At 39.0% G+C, this 17,093-nt stretch overlaps 1 protein-coding gene across 8 annotated transcripts in view; it reads left to right on the plus strand.

Annotated features, from left to right (window-relative positions):
• FHOD3 (formin homology 2 domain containing 3) overlaps window positions 1-17,093 on the plus strand; it is a 404,460-nt gene that overhangs the window by 24,537 nt on the left and 362,830 nt on the right. For all 8 annotated transcript variants that reach the window (XM_062569631.1, XM_062569632.1, XM_062569637.1 and 5 more), the window contains exon 2: window positions 7,208-7,314. In XM_062569631.1, the coding sequence (XP_062425615.1) occupies window positions 7,208-7,314 (107 nt within the window). The remainder of the gene's footprint in view (window positions 1-7,207; window positions 7,315-17,093) is intronic.

The raw sequence follows: 17,093 nt of genomic DNA on the forward strand, positions 1-17,093 counted from the left end.
TGGTAACTACCAGGCCTGAGATAAAGCCTACTGTTTAAGGTGAGGAAAAGCTATGTTCGAAATATCAAGATTTTCATTATCAGAGTAGCAGATTCTTTTAAAATACCTGTGCTCTGACTGCCCTATGCCCAATTTCACAAACCTTTCGATTATACTTGTCTATAGTCACTGTTTTATTGATGCAACTGGACTGGAGCTCTGCATAAGTGTGTGAAGTAGATTGAAAATTGATATTGCTCTGCTAAAGTCAACTAAAGGTGCATTAGCATTAGGAATTACTCTTGCAAACTGTAGTAATCACACCTAAAGTGATGCAAAATTAGGGAAAACCTGTGCATGCTGAATTACTTGTAATAGTGTAAAGTCACAGATCTGTCAGAGTTTTTCTCCAACCTTTAAATAAGATTGGAAGAGTGGAAGTGTAAGAAGAGAGTTAAAAACCTCACTGACCTTTTTGAGTGCGGATAACAGAAGATGGCACAGCTGCCTTCTCCATAAATGGCCTTCTATATAGGACCTTACTTCTAAAATTCTGATCTTATAAAAAAGTTGATTTTATTGTAATATTTTTAAAGAAGTAGCAAGAAGTTTAAAATTGCAAAACTGGATTAAAAAAGCATGACAGGAGAAAAAGGAATTTGCAATTGTTTAAAACTATAAAGGTGCCATTTGAAATGTAAGGACTTTTCATTTAGGATACAGTGATTGCATGGTGTACTGGGTTGCTGTCGGACTTGAAGATTATAGCAATTTTTGGTGTATATTATGAATTTTGGGCACTAATCTTTGGATGGCAAGATGATCATTTGTTTTCATTTTATTGGGTTAATGGACGGCTTTCTACCTGAGATGGGTCATCTTGCATCACTTCTAGGCTAGATGCTTTGGTCTTTCCCCATCATATTACCTAAAACGGTCATGACTGGGATGTGCATGTCCATGGTGTGGACTGAGTAGCACCTAGCCACTTGAGAAAGGAGAGACCCTTGGTGAGAGGGCTATTATTGGTAGTGTCTCTGAAGCACAAAAATTTGTTATAGTGACTTGGCTCTGTTCGGAGAGACATAATTGGGCTATCTTTATTTTTCAATATTTTGTGAAAACCAATGACAGCAGTCCAATTATTACTTTAAGGGTCCAGCCATGTGCAAATGCAGAAAACTGGTATCAGATCATTTGTAAATATTTCAAAAGCAGTAAAATACAGTGCCTTCTGAGTGTAGCATAATTGTTCTCAGTTTGGATCTTGGCCTCAGAGAGAAAATGATTGAGTTGCACCATTGCAATTTGTGCAATTTGTTTAAAGATATGAAATGCAACTGGGCTGGTAAATAGACAGAGTTGTTCAGATTTTTCTCCCTTTTCCTTGCTAGAAAAGGGCCTTAGAAAAGAAGGGGAGGAGATAGCCAAGTGAGGGGAGAAATGGCATTTGTAGGCCTTAGTAACAGGATTGCGATTCCACTAGAAAAACAGCTGAACCGGAAAGGAGCATATTTAAAAGCTGTGTACTGGGAGCGTGCAAATGTGTCAAGCTTGTGACATGTAAAGCAAAGCAAGGCTTTGGATTTAGAAAGAAAAACTGAGCATAAAGGAACTTTGAGTTTGTTTTTCATCAGCCGTTCCCTCTACACTAAAAAGCATTCTGTAGGTGAGTAAGGAGTGTGCCAACACTAATGAGAACAATTACTGCAAATAATGTTTAAATGAAAGATGAGCTAAGATATTTCAGTAAGATAAGGATTTTCTGAGCCTGTGCCAGAAGGTAAAATAGAAGAGTGGTTTTATTTCTGCAGTTGGAGTATACTGAATTACTCTAACTTCTATTTCTCCTTTCTCTGTAATTTTGGAAACGACAAAATGAGCAAAATAATCTGTCCTATAGGTCCTGTTAGAGTAACTGGAAATCTGATGAGAGCATGTTCCCTCCAGACATTGGCTGCAGAGTTGAGAGGTTCAGGTAATTGGTAGGAACACCAGCAAACAAATTTATCTTTCAGACTCATTAAATAGGGCTTCTTCACAGTATGAATAACATGACCCTTGATCACTATCTGAACTGAATTTTTGAGAGCTGTCTATATTTAAGTGGAAGGTAAGACCAGGAGGATGTTTGGCACTATCTTTGCACCCACTGGCTGTTCGCTTATTAACACCTCCTTGGCATTTAGGAGAGATGCAAAAAGGCAGTTGTCCAAAATTGTGCTTCTGAATGGATTCTTGGCGGAAGGGTTTGGGTGAGGAAAGGGAAAGGGAAGCTCTCTGGAGTGTTTTTTTTTTGTTGTTGTTGTTGTTGTTGTAAAATATAGTCTGTGGTCATTGAGAAAATAGTGAAGAGGAGAAGCTTTTTATAATGGCTTGTGGTTCTGTTATGGTTTTTGAAAAGGAGGGAGGGTGTTTTTGGCATCCACCCTCTCAACTTTTGCCAGCCTATTGCTACCCTGGGACAGAGAGGTTAAAAACAAGCCAAAGGGAAGTCCACTTTAGATTGGTGCTATATAATATAGAGCAGCATTCTGGAGGAAAAGAAAACAGCTTCTCAAGAGTTTCTGTCGGCATGGCAGTGTGCCTTTCTGTTGAGTTTTGTGCCCGTTAGGCTTTTTGAGTAAGGTGGGAGTTTGTGGCGCTCACACAAGCATGTGTGGGGATCGGGGGAACAAGCAGAGCGGACTTCAGCATTCAGCCTCTGAGCCTGTGGGTGTGCATGTGGTTTGCACGCGTTCAGGAGCAAGTGCTTCTTTCTCCTTCCCTTCACCTTCCATACTTCTATTTTGGATGTTGCTCTTGGACTCTAGGAAGCTAAAGGCAGGAAACGAAAACAGTAACTGAACTCATTTTTGTTTGTTTGTTTGTTTTTCCTCTCCCCAATTCAGAAAATTTTTGTTGCACTTTCTGAAAGTCGGCATTTATGGCGTCAGGTAACTGGCTGATAATCTTTTCTGCTGTCCTTTCTTTGCCTTGTTCTTCCTTGTTCCTTATTGGGATGTGCTTAGAAAGAACTGTGAAATTTAGAGAAATGACAAGCTTTTCTGTTGCATAGCAACAAGGACTTCTTTGGTTGATGTGTGTTTAAAAGAGAAAAAAAAAGTAATAGCATGTGTACTACCATTAAACTATTGTGAGTCCTGTTAAGCTTGATAGCCTTGCAGTACAAATTATTTTGGCACCACAAGTTGAGAGACTTGCCAAAACTAATTCAATTTGGTGACCTGTAAAAGAAGATAACACAGTGAGAGCCTGTCCTATTTTCTTTTTTTCCTGGTAGTCTATAAATAACACTTCATGTTTGTTGCTGAACTTTCCCCCACCTGCGGATTCTTACGGGGCAAACGGGAGGCTGAAGGCTGCCTTAGGCCTGGAGCGCCGGCGAGGTGGCCATGTCCCAGGAGGCAGGGCAAGGGCAGAGCTCTGCCGGCATCGTCTTTCCAGGCCTTTTTCTGGTTAGTACCGCAGGTAGGGTCACCCTCCCTCATGTGGCTGAGTTCCCCTCTGTCATGAGACAAGTGGCAAAGGCCTAGGGAAAAAGGAATAGTTTTTAAATGTTCTGATGTTTTAACTATTTAATCAGGTTTGTTTGTTTTTACATGACTAATTGTATTTGTCTTCTCAGTGTAAAACTTGTAGGAGTGTAACTATTATCTGACAGACTTAAGTACTTCTGTTAATTTTTCTCTTCATATTTTTCCCCGATATAATTAATCTGTAGGAAAAGTCTATTTTGGAGTTATTTAAATAAGACTTTCTAATTGTGGTGGTAACTCATGAGAGTATCAGTACAGTTTCTTATGCTGAACTTACCATTCCATTTCACTTTAAAACAAAACGAAACACACCTTTTTTCCTAAATCCTCATATGCAGAAGATGATTAAAAGACTTTGGAGAAGCACAAGGCACTGAAATTGCAAATGTAACTTTTTGTTTTGTCCTTTTAGGCATATACATGACAATTCAGTCATTAGTGATATGATTGCATAATTCTCTGTTTTGCCTTATTGAAAGCACAGTGTGGTTCTGCTTGAAGAACAGCTGCACGCTATGCAGTGAAGTGTGCTGCCATTCGTTCCCCGAAGACATTCGGGAAGTGAATGACGCGGGACCCTGCAGGAGGGAAAAGCATGTCGTGGCTCTAGCCAGTGGATGCTCTTCTGAAGTTTGAGTCTAGCGTTTGCGTTGGCTACTTGGCTTTAGCATCTCAGATGCCATTTCTTGTGTTCAGTGTGCTCCGCTTCTGATGCGCAAATCTGACAGTCAGACTCAGTCAATTTATTATACTGCACTGTTTGAAAACTGTAGGGAAAATATGTAGAATAAGTGTGTGTGTGTGTGTATGTGTATATCTATATATATGTGTGTGTTTATACACACACATATACATGTATGAGTGAGACTGGATAGTGGTGTTTGTGTGTACAGTGATTTTCTTTTGTGGCTGTTAGAGTTGCAGTATAGGTGCTAATGACTGGACAGTGCAGGTCAGTCACCGTTGCATGGATAGCAGGGTGAGCATGTATTGTTAAAAGTGACTTTAGAGTTTATCTTCTGTTCCTTTTAAAGGCATTGCTTTGCTACCTCCTGTCTCTATAAGTGCATACTCACAAGAGAAAAAATCTTTTTGGCAAAACTCAGTGTTAAATAACCAGATATTTCAATTTGTACCCCTACCACGACTCTTGTTAATGGACATATTGTACCAATGCTTTAAAGCATGAATGAATTTTGTATTTAGCTGAAACTATGGAGATGAGATGAAAATAGGTAGAATGTACTATTTTCCTTTATCTTGTACATTAGGTACTTCCTGTTCTCATTGTACTTTTTATAGACTAAAGTCATAAGTTATTAGTAAAACACAGTTAGTTTTCCCTAATTATGCAGTATAATTGGAAATTGTCGGCAAATCTCCCAATCTCCATAGTGACAGCAGAACATTCATCTAATTAGTGGTTTGCCTTTTGGCATTACTTTGAATAAATTAGCATTTCATTTGATATTCCAGGCTATTGGGAAAAAGTTTCCCAGGGTAGTATTTAGTCTGTTTTCTCTAGAGTATATTTTGAGTTTAATATAGTTTAATAATATCCATTGTAATCAGAAAGATACAAAATTATGATACTGTTGTAATATCAGAGGGCTATGCTGGAAAGTTCTTTCTTTCTTTAATTGTTAGAATCAGAGTAAAAACTTATGTTGCGCTGTTTGCATTTAAATGCTCTTTCCACAGGAAAAAAGAGAAGGAAAACCTGAGCAAGTTTGAAATCCACTTTTACCTCCTCCCTCCAGCATTTCCCTTTCCCCAGAAGATGAAGTTTTCTTTCGAACCATGAACAGTGGAAAGCACAGTGATGTGGAGTAATTTAAAAGTCACTCTTCATCACTTGCTTAATATTAATGGGTGGTTCTGCGGTATTTCCAAATCAGATGATCCAGAATAACTGTAGTAGGATTACTGATTCTCTTTCCTGGCACATATAAGTCAGTGACAGGGAAGCTATATCTTGGTATTGACTTCCAGACATGTGTGAGTTCTTATCATTGCTTCCTGAAAGATTCCTGGGAGCCTATAACCTTTGTGGGAAGTTAAAACAAGTAGTTCATAAAAACCTGGGAATCTTGCCTTTTTTTTTCCTTTTTTTTTTTTTTTTTTTTTTTTAAGTTAAGTTAAAGGGATATAATTTCCTCAAGTCATAGACTTTCAGACTCTTACTACCTCCTCAAAGAGTCATTGATTGCCACATGTGGCAGAAGTTTTGTATCAAGTGCGGTAATAAGTTTTCTCTTCTCCAAGTGACCTTTGCAACGTGGCTGTGAATTACACTACTGTTATCATGGTTGCTTTTTGGTGGACAGAGGTATGCAAAGAACTTGTCGGCTTGTTTTGCCAAATCCAGAGGAATTAAATATCTTCTGTTTGGCAGGTTGTTGTGAGACTGCTTTGTCACCAGATTAGGTTTTACATCTAGTAACACGATACATTCGGGATTACAATATTTTTGAACTTGGAGCCTGTTACGAAAGGAACCCAGATACGTTGGAGAGCTTTGACTTAACAACAAACAACCATAGTAGCTTGTTAGACTGGATGCGGTGATGGTAGTTCCTCTGCTTCTGGGCTGGGTTCTCTGGAGATGGATGGTCATTTCTTTCTTGATAGGAGGGTGGGACACCTTGTACTTTCAGCTATACTTTGGTAAATATTTTCTTGTTTCGCTGCCTTTTAAAGGCTTTTTCCTCATTCCTTGTGATTTGATGCTGAGTTATCTTGTAGTGAGAGAAGAGCTCGTGTTACTCCTAGCTCTTCCCTTGGGCTTCTTCTGCTACTCCACTCAGTCTAGTAATTATTTTACATTTCCATGTGATGAGCTGGCTGGAGCTTTGGGGTGGGTCTTCCCAGACCTACTCCTGTAGGGCACTCCTTGCTAAAAAGTGGCTGTTTTTGTTAAACTTCAATCAAATCTAGCTTCTTTACTAATAACTAGAAAAATTGAGAGAGGACTTGGAAACTAGGGAAGACAAATTAGAAGTAAAGAGGTTTTATTAACCTTTCTCTCCTTCTGTGTGATTGCAGGCAGGTTCTTCATTTTAGGTGTGACTGTTGGTTGACCTTAGTGCCTTTATAGCAGGTTGGTACCTGTGCCCTGAGGCAGGCTAGTACCTGGCCCTAATGAGAATGCCAGGAAATCTGAGACTTGGTAGATGACTTTCTGTCTTGCTGCAGGATCCCAACTCTTGGCTGTGACCATCCTGGCTACTGTTGCTTACAAGGTCTCTTGGCCATATTTTTCCTCTCAGAGGCTTTTTAGTTGCTCATCAAACAGCTGCCTCTTCCTTCCACCTCTATCCAGAAACTCTACTTAAACATACTGTAAGAGCCAAGAACAGTGTCTTGTATATCGTGGCTAAAAAATTAACTTTGCTTCTTTCCCCTTAAAGGCATCTGAAGGCACAGCGATAAAACTCTCTGTTATTATACCTTTAGATTAATAAATTTCTGTTAGTTGTGTTGATATTGTTGTGACAAAGCATGGTCCAGAGAATATGGAATTGAGCACAGAGTACATTAAATTGCATAAAAGCACCCTTTTTCTTCTCCACTCTCTACATATGATTTGTTCTATGGAGACCCTGTCTGGGGACCTTGCAGATGGGAAGGGTACTTTATTTTGGAGAGAATTTCTGCTATAACCTGAACTTCTGAATTTTGTTCTACAGCTTGATGACTGTACGCTGCAGTTATCTCACAACGGTACCTATCTGGATTTAGAATCTACCTTAGCAGAACAAAGAGATGAATTGGAAGGTTTCCAAGATGATGCTGGGTGAGTAAATGTTTGCTAAATTTAGATAAATAAGCATGTGGTCCAGAAGCACTGAGGTTTCAGGAGTTTGTTTGGTTGGTAGCCCTTTGCTTAATGGTTCCTCTACTTTTCTTCTCCAAATCTCTGACGTTCTGGAGGTGATAGCTGTCTTGTCTCTGTTTGACTAATATTTCCAAATTTAAACTGTACCTCTGAAGAATGCATCATTGCGAAGCAACCTTCTAGGGACTATTCACCTTGGACCTTGGATCACTGAAATGCAAAGGTGACTCTATCCAGTAAATATGGCCAATAATTTTAATGTATTATAGATATTCAGGTGTGGGTATTTGCGCATGTCTGCTTCATGCATTCCAATTTTTGTCTATTTTTCTAACTATCGGAAGGTAACAAAACTGTTCTGCTAGAAATAGGTTACAGAGAGAATTCTGCAATAAATAGTAGCCATTACAGCTGTAACGACTACTGTGATATTCTTCTCTATTTAATTCCTAGCAGTAGAAGCATGCAAAATTTAAGGTGGTCTAGTCATCAGTTTGTAGCAATTCTGTCATCTCTATATATGAACAATACGTACTTATTTGCAGCTAACTTTAATTAGCTAAATTCAAGTAAAAACAGCAAATTTTTTTTTCTTTTGATGCGAACAGAATTATTTACAGTTCTGAAATAGCTTTGTGTATGTGAGCAAGTTGTCAGGTCACATCATCTTTCCTTTCCATTGATATCTGTGCAGCACTTCCAGTAATTCTTTCTTCATTGCCATTGTGGGATATCAAAGGTGTCACTTTGCAATTTAGCAAGGCAGAGACTGGTTGATGCCTCTCCTGCCAGTTTTCTCACTTGAAACTACCAGCAACCTTTCAGCTTGTTTTTCCTTTGCTTCTTTTAGGCGTATAAAATACGAAGTCTTCCCAAAACGTAGTTTGAATTTCTATATAATAGCTGTCCTAGAAAAAACATTTGAAAATCACTATTTTTTGACATTACGTTTGCTGTGTTCCAATGCACAAAAGCAACCTAATTTTTTGGAGGGAGTGTGTGTGTGTGTGTGTGTACACAGGTCTCCTCTTAACAGTGAAACCTATTGTCAGTTAAGCAATTTTTTTGCCCAGTTGCTTGTACTGCGGGTTAGTGTAAAACGTACTGTGAGCCCCTCTGTGAAGACAGAGAGGTACTGAAAGTGAGTTGACTAAGGTGCATCACAAAAGCTTAGGGTACAAATTACCGTTGTAATTATTTTTGTAAATAGGTTATGTGAAATGAAGAGAGCAATTTGTGTGTTGCCTTGTTTGTCTTTCGTGTCTGCATGTGTGTTGTCTAGCCCTCACCTTTGTTTATCTTTGAGGTGCCCTCTGGTAATGGTGGGGCGATGGGCAATGCTGGGTGAACCGCTGCTGAGCCCAAGGGGCCTGTGTGCACTGCTGCGAAGGCCCAAGGGTTGGTTACCTGCGAGGGTGCTAAACTCAGGACCTGGATATAGGCAGTACACTTTCCTTGTGTTAACCTAGCATGCCCATCTATCCTGCAGTGCTGCCAAATGACAGGGCGGTTACATTTTGATGCAGCTGTTGTGAGGAGTTTTCTTTTCTCTTTTAGTCTTTGTTTTCCTCCCTCCCCAGCTTTCAGACTGAGTCCTGAACACACGTTTTGCTGGGCTGCAATGGGATGCAACTCAGAAGTGTAAAACTTTACATTTAGGAAAGATGGGATAGAGAACAAGGAGGTATTGGGCAGGTAGAAACTGAAGCAAGGGGAACACCTGACTTGTTAACGGCTTTGTTGAAAAGGATTTGACATTTTAAGGGAAGACAAGTTAGTGATTATAAAAAATAAAAAAGCTTGCTGTAAAGAAGGCAAGAGTCATCCTGAGGTACATCGCAGAAATCTAGCCTGTGAAATGTAGTGAACTTGGTATTTTTGGTACTGGTTAGACTTTATCTGAGCTTCTGCATGCCCTTTTTGTTCATTTTTCAAGAGAGGATAGAAGGAAGGTGAACAAGAAGCAAGCAGAAGTTTAGCAATTTGCGAGCTAGCTTCCTACACAACTCCCGATAACATTATCACTTCAGAATAAATGCAAATCTTGGGCAATCCCACCTTGGGATAATAGGGTAGCAAATGGGGAGTATCTGCTTCCATATCAGGTTTCTGACAAGCTAAAGTCTGCTTTTGGGACTCAAGTTTGGATCTCTCCCCCCCATGGTGAGCAAGGCCTAGCGCTGGAATGCTCCTTTGCTGGAGCTGCAGGCTGAGGGCGGTTGGGGCTTAGCAGCCGCTTTCTGGGAGAGACTAGCTGCAGAAACCACAGCGACGACTCCTTTCTCTCTGGGTCATTTCAAGGTCTTGCTCTTAATCTTCAAAGCTTTTAATTTTCTGAGATTAGGCTACCTCAGGGCCTACCTCTCTGCCATGCCAAGACTCCCATGCTCATCAGGGTCACTGAAGCTTGCCGAACTCTAAATGAAGGATTTAGTAGCTGGATATTCATGGTGTTTTTTTTTTTTTTTTTTTTTTTTTTTTTTTTTTTTTTTTTTAAGTCTAGATCCTAAGCTGTGAAATCTCCTATTAAAAGTGACTAGAAAGTGCTATAATTTGACTATTTGGCATCTTTTGCCCAAATGTTCCTGTTTGTGGGAACATACATTTTGTTTCAAAGGAATCCTCTTCCTTTACTGAACATAGCAACTGCCAAAACATTTTCGTTATCCGTTGCTGCAGAATCTAAACCCCTGTTTTAGAGAGGGGGGGAAAAAGACTGACACGCTTGTACTTTTTACCCTGTAGGGCTCACTGCGCAGAATGTAAACTGAGTCAGAACTGTTTTCCTGTATCCCCTGTTTTGGCTGCTACCATTTGCACCTTTGGAGGTAACTATGGGACTGAGGAGAACTTGGTCATTTTTGCACTGAGATGGTTGGAATAAACAACAGGGCCAAGCACTGAGGCTCTCCACTGAAACAGTGCCTGCAAAAGATGTCAGTCTCAGGAGATTGGTCAATAAAAGCACGTTATACTTGAAAAGAAGCAAAGTTCTTACATGTATTCTTTTTTCTGCTCTTAGTCCTGACACAAGTAATTTTGTGAGTCCTTGTTTGTATGCTACTTGTAATGTGGAGGTAGGCTAGACTGGCTGTTTCTTTAAGCTGTCTGTGATGGGTAACAATCTCTCCTTTTGTTTGCTTGTGATTTTTCTATAGTGAGCAAGAATTCTCAAGAAATTTCTGTGTTTAAATTACCATATAATGGTCCAAGTTCTTTTTATAGGCATGTCTTAACAGACCCTAATGAGAGCATGCAAGGTACGCAGCTCTAAACCGCAGAACACAAAAGCTTCTCCAAATAGTACAGTGCAAGCAGTGGAGATTTCCTCAGGGAATACATTTTCAAGGCTTTTATTTAACAGATTACTTTAAAGTACTTCTGACAAATCGTTTCAGTGTTGGATGTTTTTGCATCGTTCTAGACTTTCTGGCTCAGAAGAGTTATGCTGGTTGAACCCCATTTAAATTCTATTCCAGACATTTTTCATCTCTACTTTAATCATTCTGGACTTGATTCAGAATCTTTTGAGGACGATGGAGTCTTGCAGAAGTTTTTAATATTCTTTGATATTTTTCTATGATATTTTTTGTCCGCTTAGACTTTGTGATTAGCAAAATTGTGGCAATGAAAACTTCAATTTTATGTTGTCTTCACCTTGGTACCTGAGAAAGCTAGGGATACATTTGAAGGTTACTTTTTTTTTGTTTGATTAAAAATTATGGGGCCATTTTTTTCTTTCTTTTTTTTTTTTAAGCAGCACTGCAAACTAGCAGATTGTACACTGATTTTGTGTTCTTTTGTATTTTGGGCAGCGTGTGTTAATTCAGTGTTGGAAAACTCTTGACTTCAAGACAAGATTTGAAGGAAATTTGTCAGGTGTCGTTTCCTTCATCTTTCTTGCTATTTCAAGTAAGAAACGTAAGGGAGGTGCCTATAAAAGACTGTCAGGGGGATGTAACAAAAAGCTGTTACATTGTCTACTCTTTGCAACAGTTTATCCGTATTTTGAAGAATTCATTTGTTCATATGAATTTATTGTTTTTTGTGATGCTTGTTATTACCTGTACCAAATGCAGAATCTGCAGCATGTCACAGATGATTGCAATAAAAAACACACAAAGTGTTAAATGGACCTTTCAGTTTAAAATACAATCAAAATGGACATTTGATTAAAAAAGAAAAAAAAGTGAGTTGATTTGAAGCCAGTGTATATGCAGAGTAGGTGAAGCGTGGAAGTCCTTCCCATGTTTTGCGTAAGATATTCATTTATTTATCACTTGTCATCTTATATCCTTATATCAGGTGCCCAGATACAAGGAATACAAAAGCTAATAATTTTGGAGGAATGTGATACTGCATGGGACTGGGTGACAGAGTCAAATAACTGCTTTTGATGTCAGCTCTCTTAGACCTTGAATAGCCTGGTGTGTTTAAGGATTTCCTTAAGTGTGACCCTCTTGTTGTTTCTCATGCTCTTTGGTTAGAGTCCAGATCTATTCAGGCTGTCGCATATCTGAGAGGTTATGGTACATTTTGGAAAGGATAAGGCTTTCTGTAGGGCAGCAGGACTCCAATCTGTAATGTACCATTTACATTAAGGTGTTGAACTAAGGTTTGAAGTGAATGATAGCCAAAACTTTGCTGTTGACAAGTAAATGGCCATTAAAATTAGGTTTGGGGGTTTCTAATGAAAAAAATACTTTTTTTTTTTTTTGGATGGATAAGTTAGTTGTGTTTTTCTTCCCTACTTCCCAAAGTTTGATGGCAGTAGCTGTTTACTGACCATATTTTCAAAACTTTAACTTTTTAACTTCTAGCATCTGCTTTTCTAATTCTAATCAAATTCCTCTGTTTGTGTGTAAAAAGTCTGTATTCCTCAGACAGAACTGTGAAAGAGATCGATAGATAGAACTGTAGAAATTCATTTTTATAATTACCTTGCAATATACCTCAACTGCAAAATAGAATAATTGTGTTCCGTGCACTTACCCTCATTCAGAACAACAAGGCAAACCACTTCCGAGCGTCCGTGTTTCCAAAGCGTGCACTCGAGGATAATTAAGCAAGTGTTGTGCAGGCATTTCATAGGGCCTGTCCGATGGGATGTGTGGCTTTGAAGGCTGCGCCCTGGATGTAAGGTGGAGGCAATTAATGTTTGAGGGGTCAGCCCACAGATTGCTGACCTGTCACGAGAGAAGGATTTCTCGTCAGGGGATTTTCTTGACAACGAGTCCTGCCAAGGAGGCAGTTGTCAAATTAAGCTTCATACAAAAGTAATAGCATTTCAATACTAGTAATAGTTTTTTAAAAAAGAAATGATGTTGTTGTGAATGTTTATTTAAAAAATGAACAAAAAATAGCCAACTTAGATACATTTTATTATAGACTAAGGTTTGTTTCCTTGTATACCCTCAACTTGAAAACTGAGGGTGCTAAGTGCCATAATTAAGGTGATCACAAATATCTATAGACAGCGGTTCTATTAGAACCCTCAAATGGGTGTGGGGGTCAAAGCATCTTACAGTTTAGTACTGTTGTAGATAGCAAGCCTGCAGTCAAGTTTGTTGTACAGCTGAGTTATGTGAGACTGCACAAGCTTGTTCTTGTGGCATATTGATATGCCCTTCAGAAGAAAACAAGCTGTTGGTTCTCCTCTTGTCCTTGAAGCTGGGCCATGTTTCTTCTAGCTGAGAAGACTCCACCATCCATGGGGGTACCATTCCCAGCCTGGGAGGGCTATTGCTTCGCAAGCTCTTTCTGTGCTGCCGGGCTCTAGGAGAGTGGGATCCCGGCATCGACAGAGCACCAGCAGCTCTGGAAGCTGGTGCTCGAGAGCTGCCAAGGGACCAGTTCATCCAGGAGTAATGTCTAAAGTACACACGTGGCTTTGGGACGTGAGACAGTGTTTGAAACCCAAAACTAAAATTGTGCTGCAGTCTTTGTGGTTTTATGTGTGTGTGTGTATGTCTTGATATAGGTTTTTGCTGTTGTTTTTTGTTGTCCCCCTTGCCCCTGAGAACTGAACTCAGGATTTCGTAACTTGTTATTATCATACTGTAACAGCTGGGTCTCCTTCTCCTGTTTTTTTCCCAAGGTTTACTTGCATCTCTCTTGTGGTTGGGGGAAATCTACATCTGTATTTGAGTATCTACTTAAGATCTGATATTTTAAAACTTTACTGATCACCACTGGCAAGTTATTGTAACACATAGGTAATAGTGCTTTTCCTCAAAATCCTTTCCATTGCAAAATGTATTGCAAAAATACTACTCCAGTTTTCTCTCCCCTACTCAGTTAAATATGCTAAATACAGTACCAAAACAAAAAAAGTATCAATAACTCTTAGTTTTTCCTAGGACAACCTCTTTCAAGTAGTCTAATTCACTATTCAGATTTACATACGAAAATAGCTGAAGAGTTCAAAGTTTTAGAGTGGAAACTCAGGACAAATAAAAACAGTTCAAAGGAACAACTGCTGCCAGGTGTTTTATTTTCAAACATGTTTAATTTTATTAACATTGAGTCTTTGTAATAGCTACATTTGCACTATAACCTCTTAATCAATGCAGAGAGCTAAGCTAAGCAAGCAGCTTTTGAGGACTGGAAATGTATTTCTCTTTAGTCCTTGGGAAGGTAATACCTTCCTTTCTCTATAAAGAGACCATCTGCTGGGCTTCAGGTAGGGCTGCCAGAAAGAGCTGCTGAAATACTGGGAACCTGAACCCTGTTGTGAGTTTAATAATAATTTGAGGATTCAGGCCTTGAACAACAGACGTCAGGAAAAGATGTGCACCTCTGGTCCACTGTTGTAGCTTTCAGGCCACCGTGGGACTGCCTGGAGCATATGGGTAGTTAAGTGTGTTTGTGCTGGGTAATAAATAAATGCTGTGAACTTGCTACATTTCCTATTGCCTAGCAACTATTCCTGTGCATGCTCTTACCCTGCGGTAAATTCAGAGTAGGTTTATATAAGCAAGTTCTCACTGTTTATCCCGTGGGAATTAACTCATCTATCTGTGCACTCAATGTGTGGTTTTTGTTTGTTTGTGTTTTTCCCACTAACTAAACTGAGGTGGTAATCTGCTTCTGGTAAAAATAAGTGTCTCCAGTTGAGCCTCCGGCAATGGAGTAACAGCTTAAACCACTGCAAATCTGACTAGCCCAGGCTCTCCAGTAACAAATCCATGGAAACTGGTGACCTCTACCAGGGTTAAGGCCCCAGCAGTACAAAATATTAATTTTCTATTTGATGTTTGTTGCTCAATAAATTGTGCTTACTAGCAAAAGCATTAATGGTCTGGCAGTAAATATGAAGTCTGCTTCCTAAATGGGATTAGTGCAGAGAAAGGAGATTTGACCTGAGATCAAAGTATTTGCTAAGAGCTGTATGTCCAATTATAAAGCACCCCTTGCCAAATATGATGCGGATAGAAAACCTCCAAAAGGAGAGGAGACCCAAAGCAGCATATTGGCAAATGTAGAGCAGAATTTTTAGTTTGATATACACACATATATATTCATGATGTCCTACTGTAAAGTAGGACAGTTCTAAAATAGTTTTTGTTGAGGCTGGCTAAACTGCGGACGTTCTGTGAAGGAATGTAGCTGGATAATTAAGGCAGCAGGACTTCTCTTTGAAAAGTCTTTTCTGTAACTTTGAGGAATCTCTTCATGTTATTATCTTTTAGTATTATCAATTAAATTGGCAAATCATAAAAGCTGGAATTTTTCCCCTCAAGGCATGAGAAAATGATTTCTAGCAGGAAGTTTATGAAAAATTATTAAAGCTACTTTTTCCCACCTAGTCAGTTTTTTGCTTATTTTAATTGTGAAAAAAGTTGGAGCTCTTACTGGTACTACAAGCCAGAGTTTTAGTTAAGGTAGCAGAGCTCTTTGTAAGAATAAAAAAATTATTGTGCAAGTGCCCTTTTGCTTCTGTTCTGCGACTATGGTGTTGGGTGTTTTTAGATGACTTGTATCTGGCGTTTTGCTCTCATGGAGCCAAAACTGTGAGTCCCACTTGGTGTTTGGGAGCACTGGAAGAGATTCTTGCCTGAAGAGATGGAAACAAATGATGAACTGCTAGTTAGCTGAGGAGGGAGATTCATTTATTTTACTTTGCTCTGTGCCTTTTTGTCCTGAGGTTCTCAGTTGATCCTTCTAATTTTTCTAAAATTATAGTATTTCAACACATATATTGCTTCAAGTGAAAAGAAGATTCAGGCGAAAATCCAAATGTAACCTGATCCTTTTGAGGTGCAGATGCTGGTGAAACCACATGACCAGAATTTATCTAGTCCCAAAATACCTGGGAAGAACACTGAAGTTTGTGAGAACTACTGACAACAGTGGAAAGCATATAACCTGAAAGTTGAAAAGCCCTGATCAAGTGACATACTATCTTTGCAGCAGGAGAACATGATGCTAGGTTGACAAGAAGTGAGGAAACAAGCCTTCCAGTGTTATTTTTTCTGTCCAGAAGCAATATTACCGTTAAAATAGAATCTCTGATGCAAATCTCTGTTTGCTAACTTGTGTTTTTTTTTAATGCAAAAATAGAAGATAGATTTAAACAAAAATATCAGTGTTTCACAAAATGATAGGATACAAATTCAGCTGAAAGCAAGTGTATGTGGTTTGAGTTTTTCGTTAGATTTTTGGGAGGGAAGGAAGGGAGACAGCTTTGTTCATGAATAAGAGCAACTCTTGAAAAATGGTCTGTTAGTGACTATGAGGGCAGCAGTCAGCTTTCACATATTTTAGGGGCCTATAGAAGGTTGTCATTTTAATATGTGGAAATTGAGCCATTAAAAACAGAGGTAGTCAGCATCATGATTCAGAAAGTAGGGAAAGGGGGTAGGCTCTCATTGCACTTTGAGATTTGTTTACACAGCGATTATTCTGTAGAGGATAAATGCAACAAATGTTGCCCCACTTTTAACTTACTGCATTTTTCATAGTGTAAAAAAATGATGCATTTTTTGGCAAAAATGACTACTTTTTGGTGAAATGTATGGAAGACTCAACCTGGAACTTTACTAGCATTTAGTCAGAATACACTAGAATTCTGCATAATTACACACTGCTAATCTGGGTCTTCAGATTTGGTGAATCCCTTGAATGCTTTACTCTGTGCTTTTGAGATTCTCACCCGCCCCCTCCCCTTCTCCTTCCCTCTAACTTCATTTCCATTTAGAAAGAGAAAGAAAGATGAAAGGAAAACTCTGCCTGGTTAGTGTTAGGCTTTAGGAAGAGTAGGTGGATGTACAAATACAACACTTTGTAGTGATGGTTACCTAGGCAAGTGCAAGCCTGTATAACCCGAGATACTTTTCCCTTCTCTGGCATTCGTATGTATTGTTTGCATGATCTATATGTTGCTGGTAGGGAGTGAGGCAGGTAAATGTAAAAGTCATGCTGCCAAATACAGAACATAACAATATTGGAACGATCTACAGGGACAAACTTTGTGGAAGTCTTCATGAGCATGCTTTATTCTTTTCTGTACCTTTTGCTTACACTAATCTGCAAGATTTTGCTTCTCTGGTTTTCAATTGGGGAAACTTCTGTTAGGATTATTTTTTCCCAGATTAGTAAAGTTTTTTTTTAGATTTTTCTTCCCATATGAAGAACAAACAGGTATCTGCGTGGTTGCTATCTATTCATTTCTCTGTCCATTTTTATCAAATGATTGATTTAACTCAGTATTCTTGGACAACACATTTAAAATACTA

The sequence above is a fragment of the Rhea pennata genome, chromosome 2 (assembly GCF_028389875.1).
Source record: "Rhea pennata isolate bPtePen1 chromosome 2, bPtePen1.pri, whole genome shotgun sequence".
Lineage (NCBI taxonomy): Eukaryota > Metazoa > Chordata > Aves > Rheiformes > Rheidae > Rhea > Rhea pennata.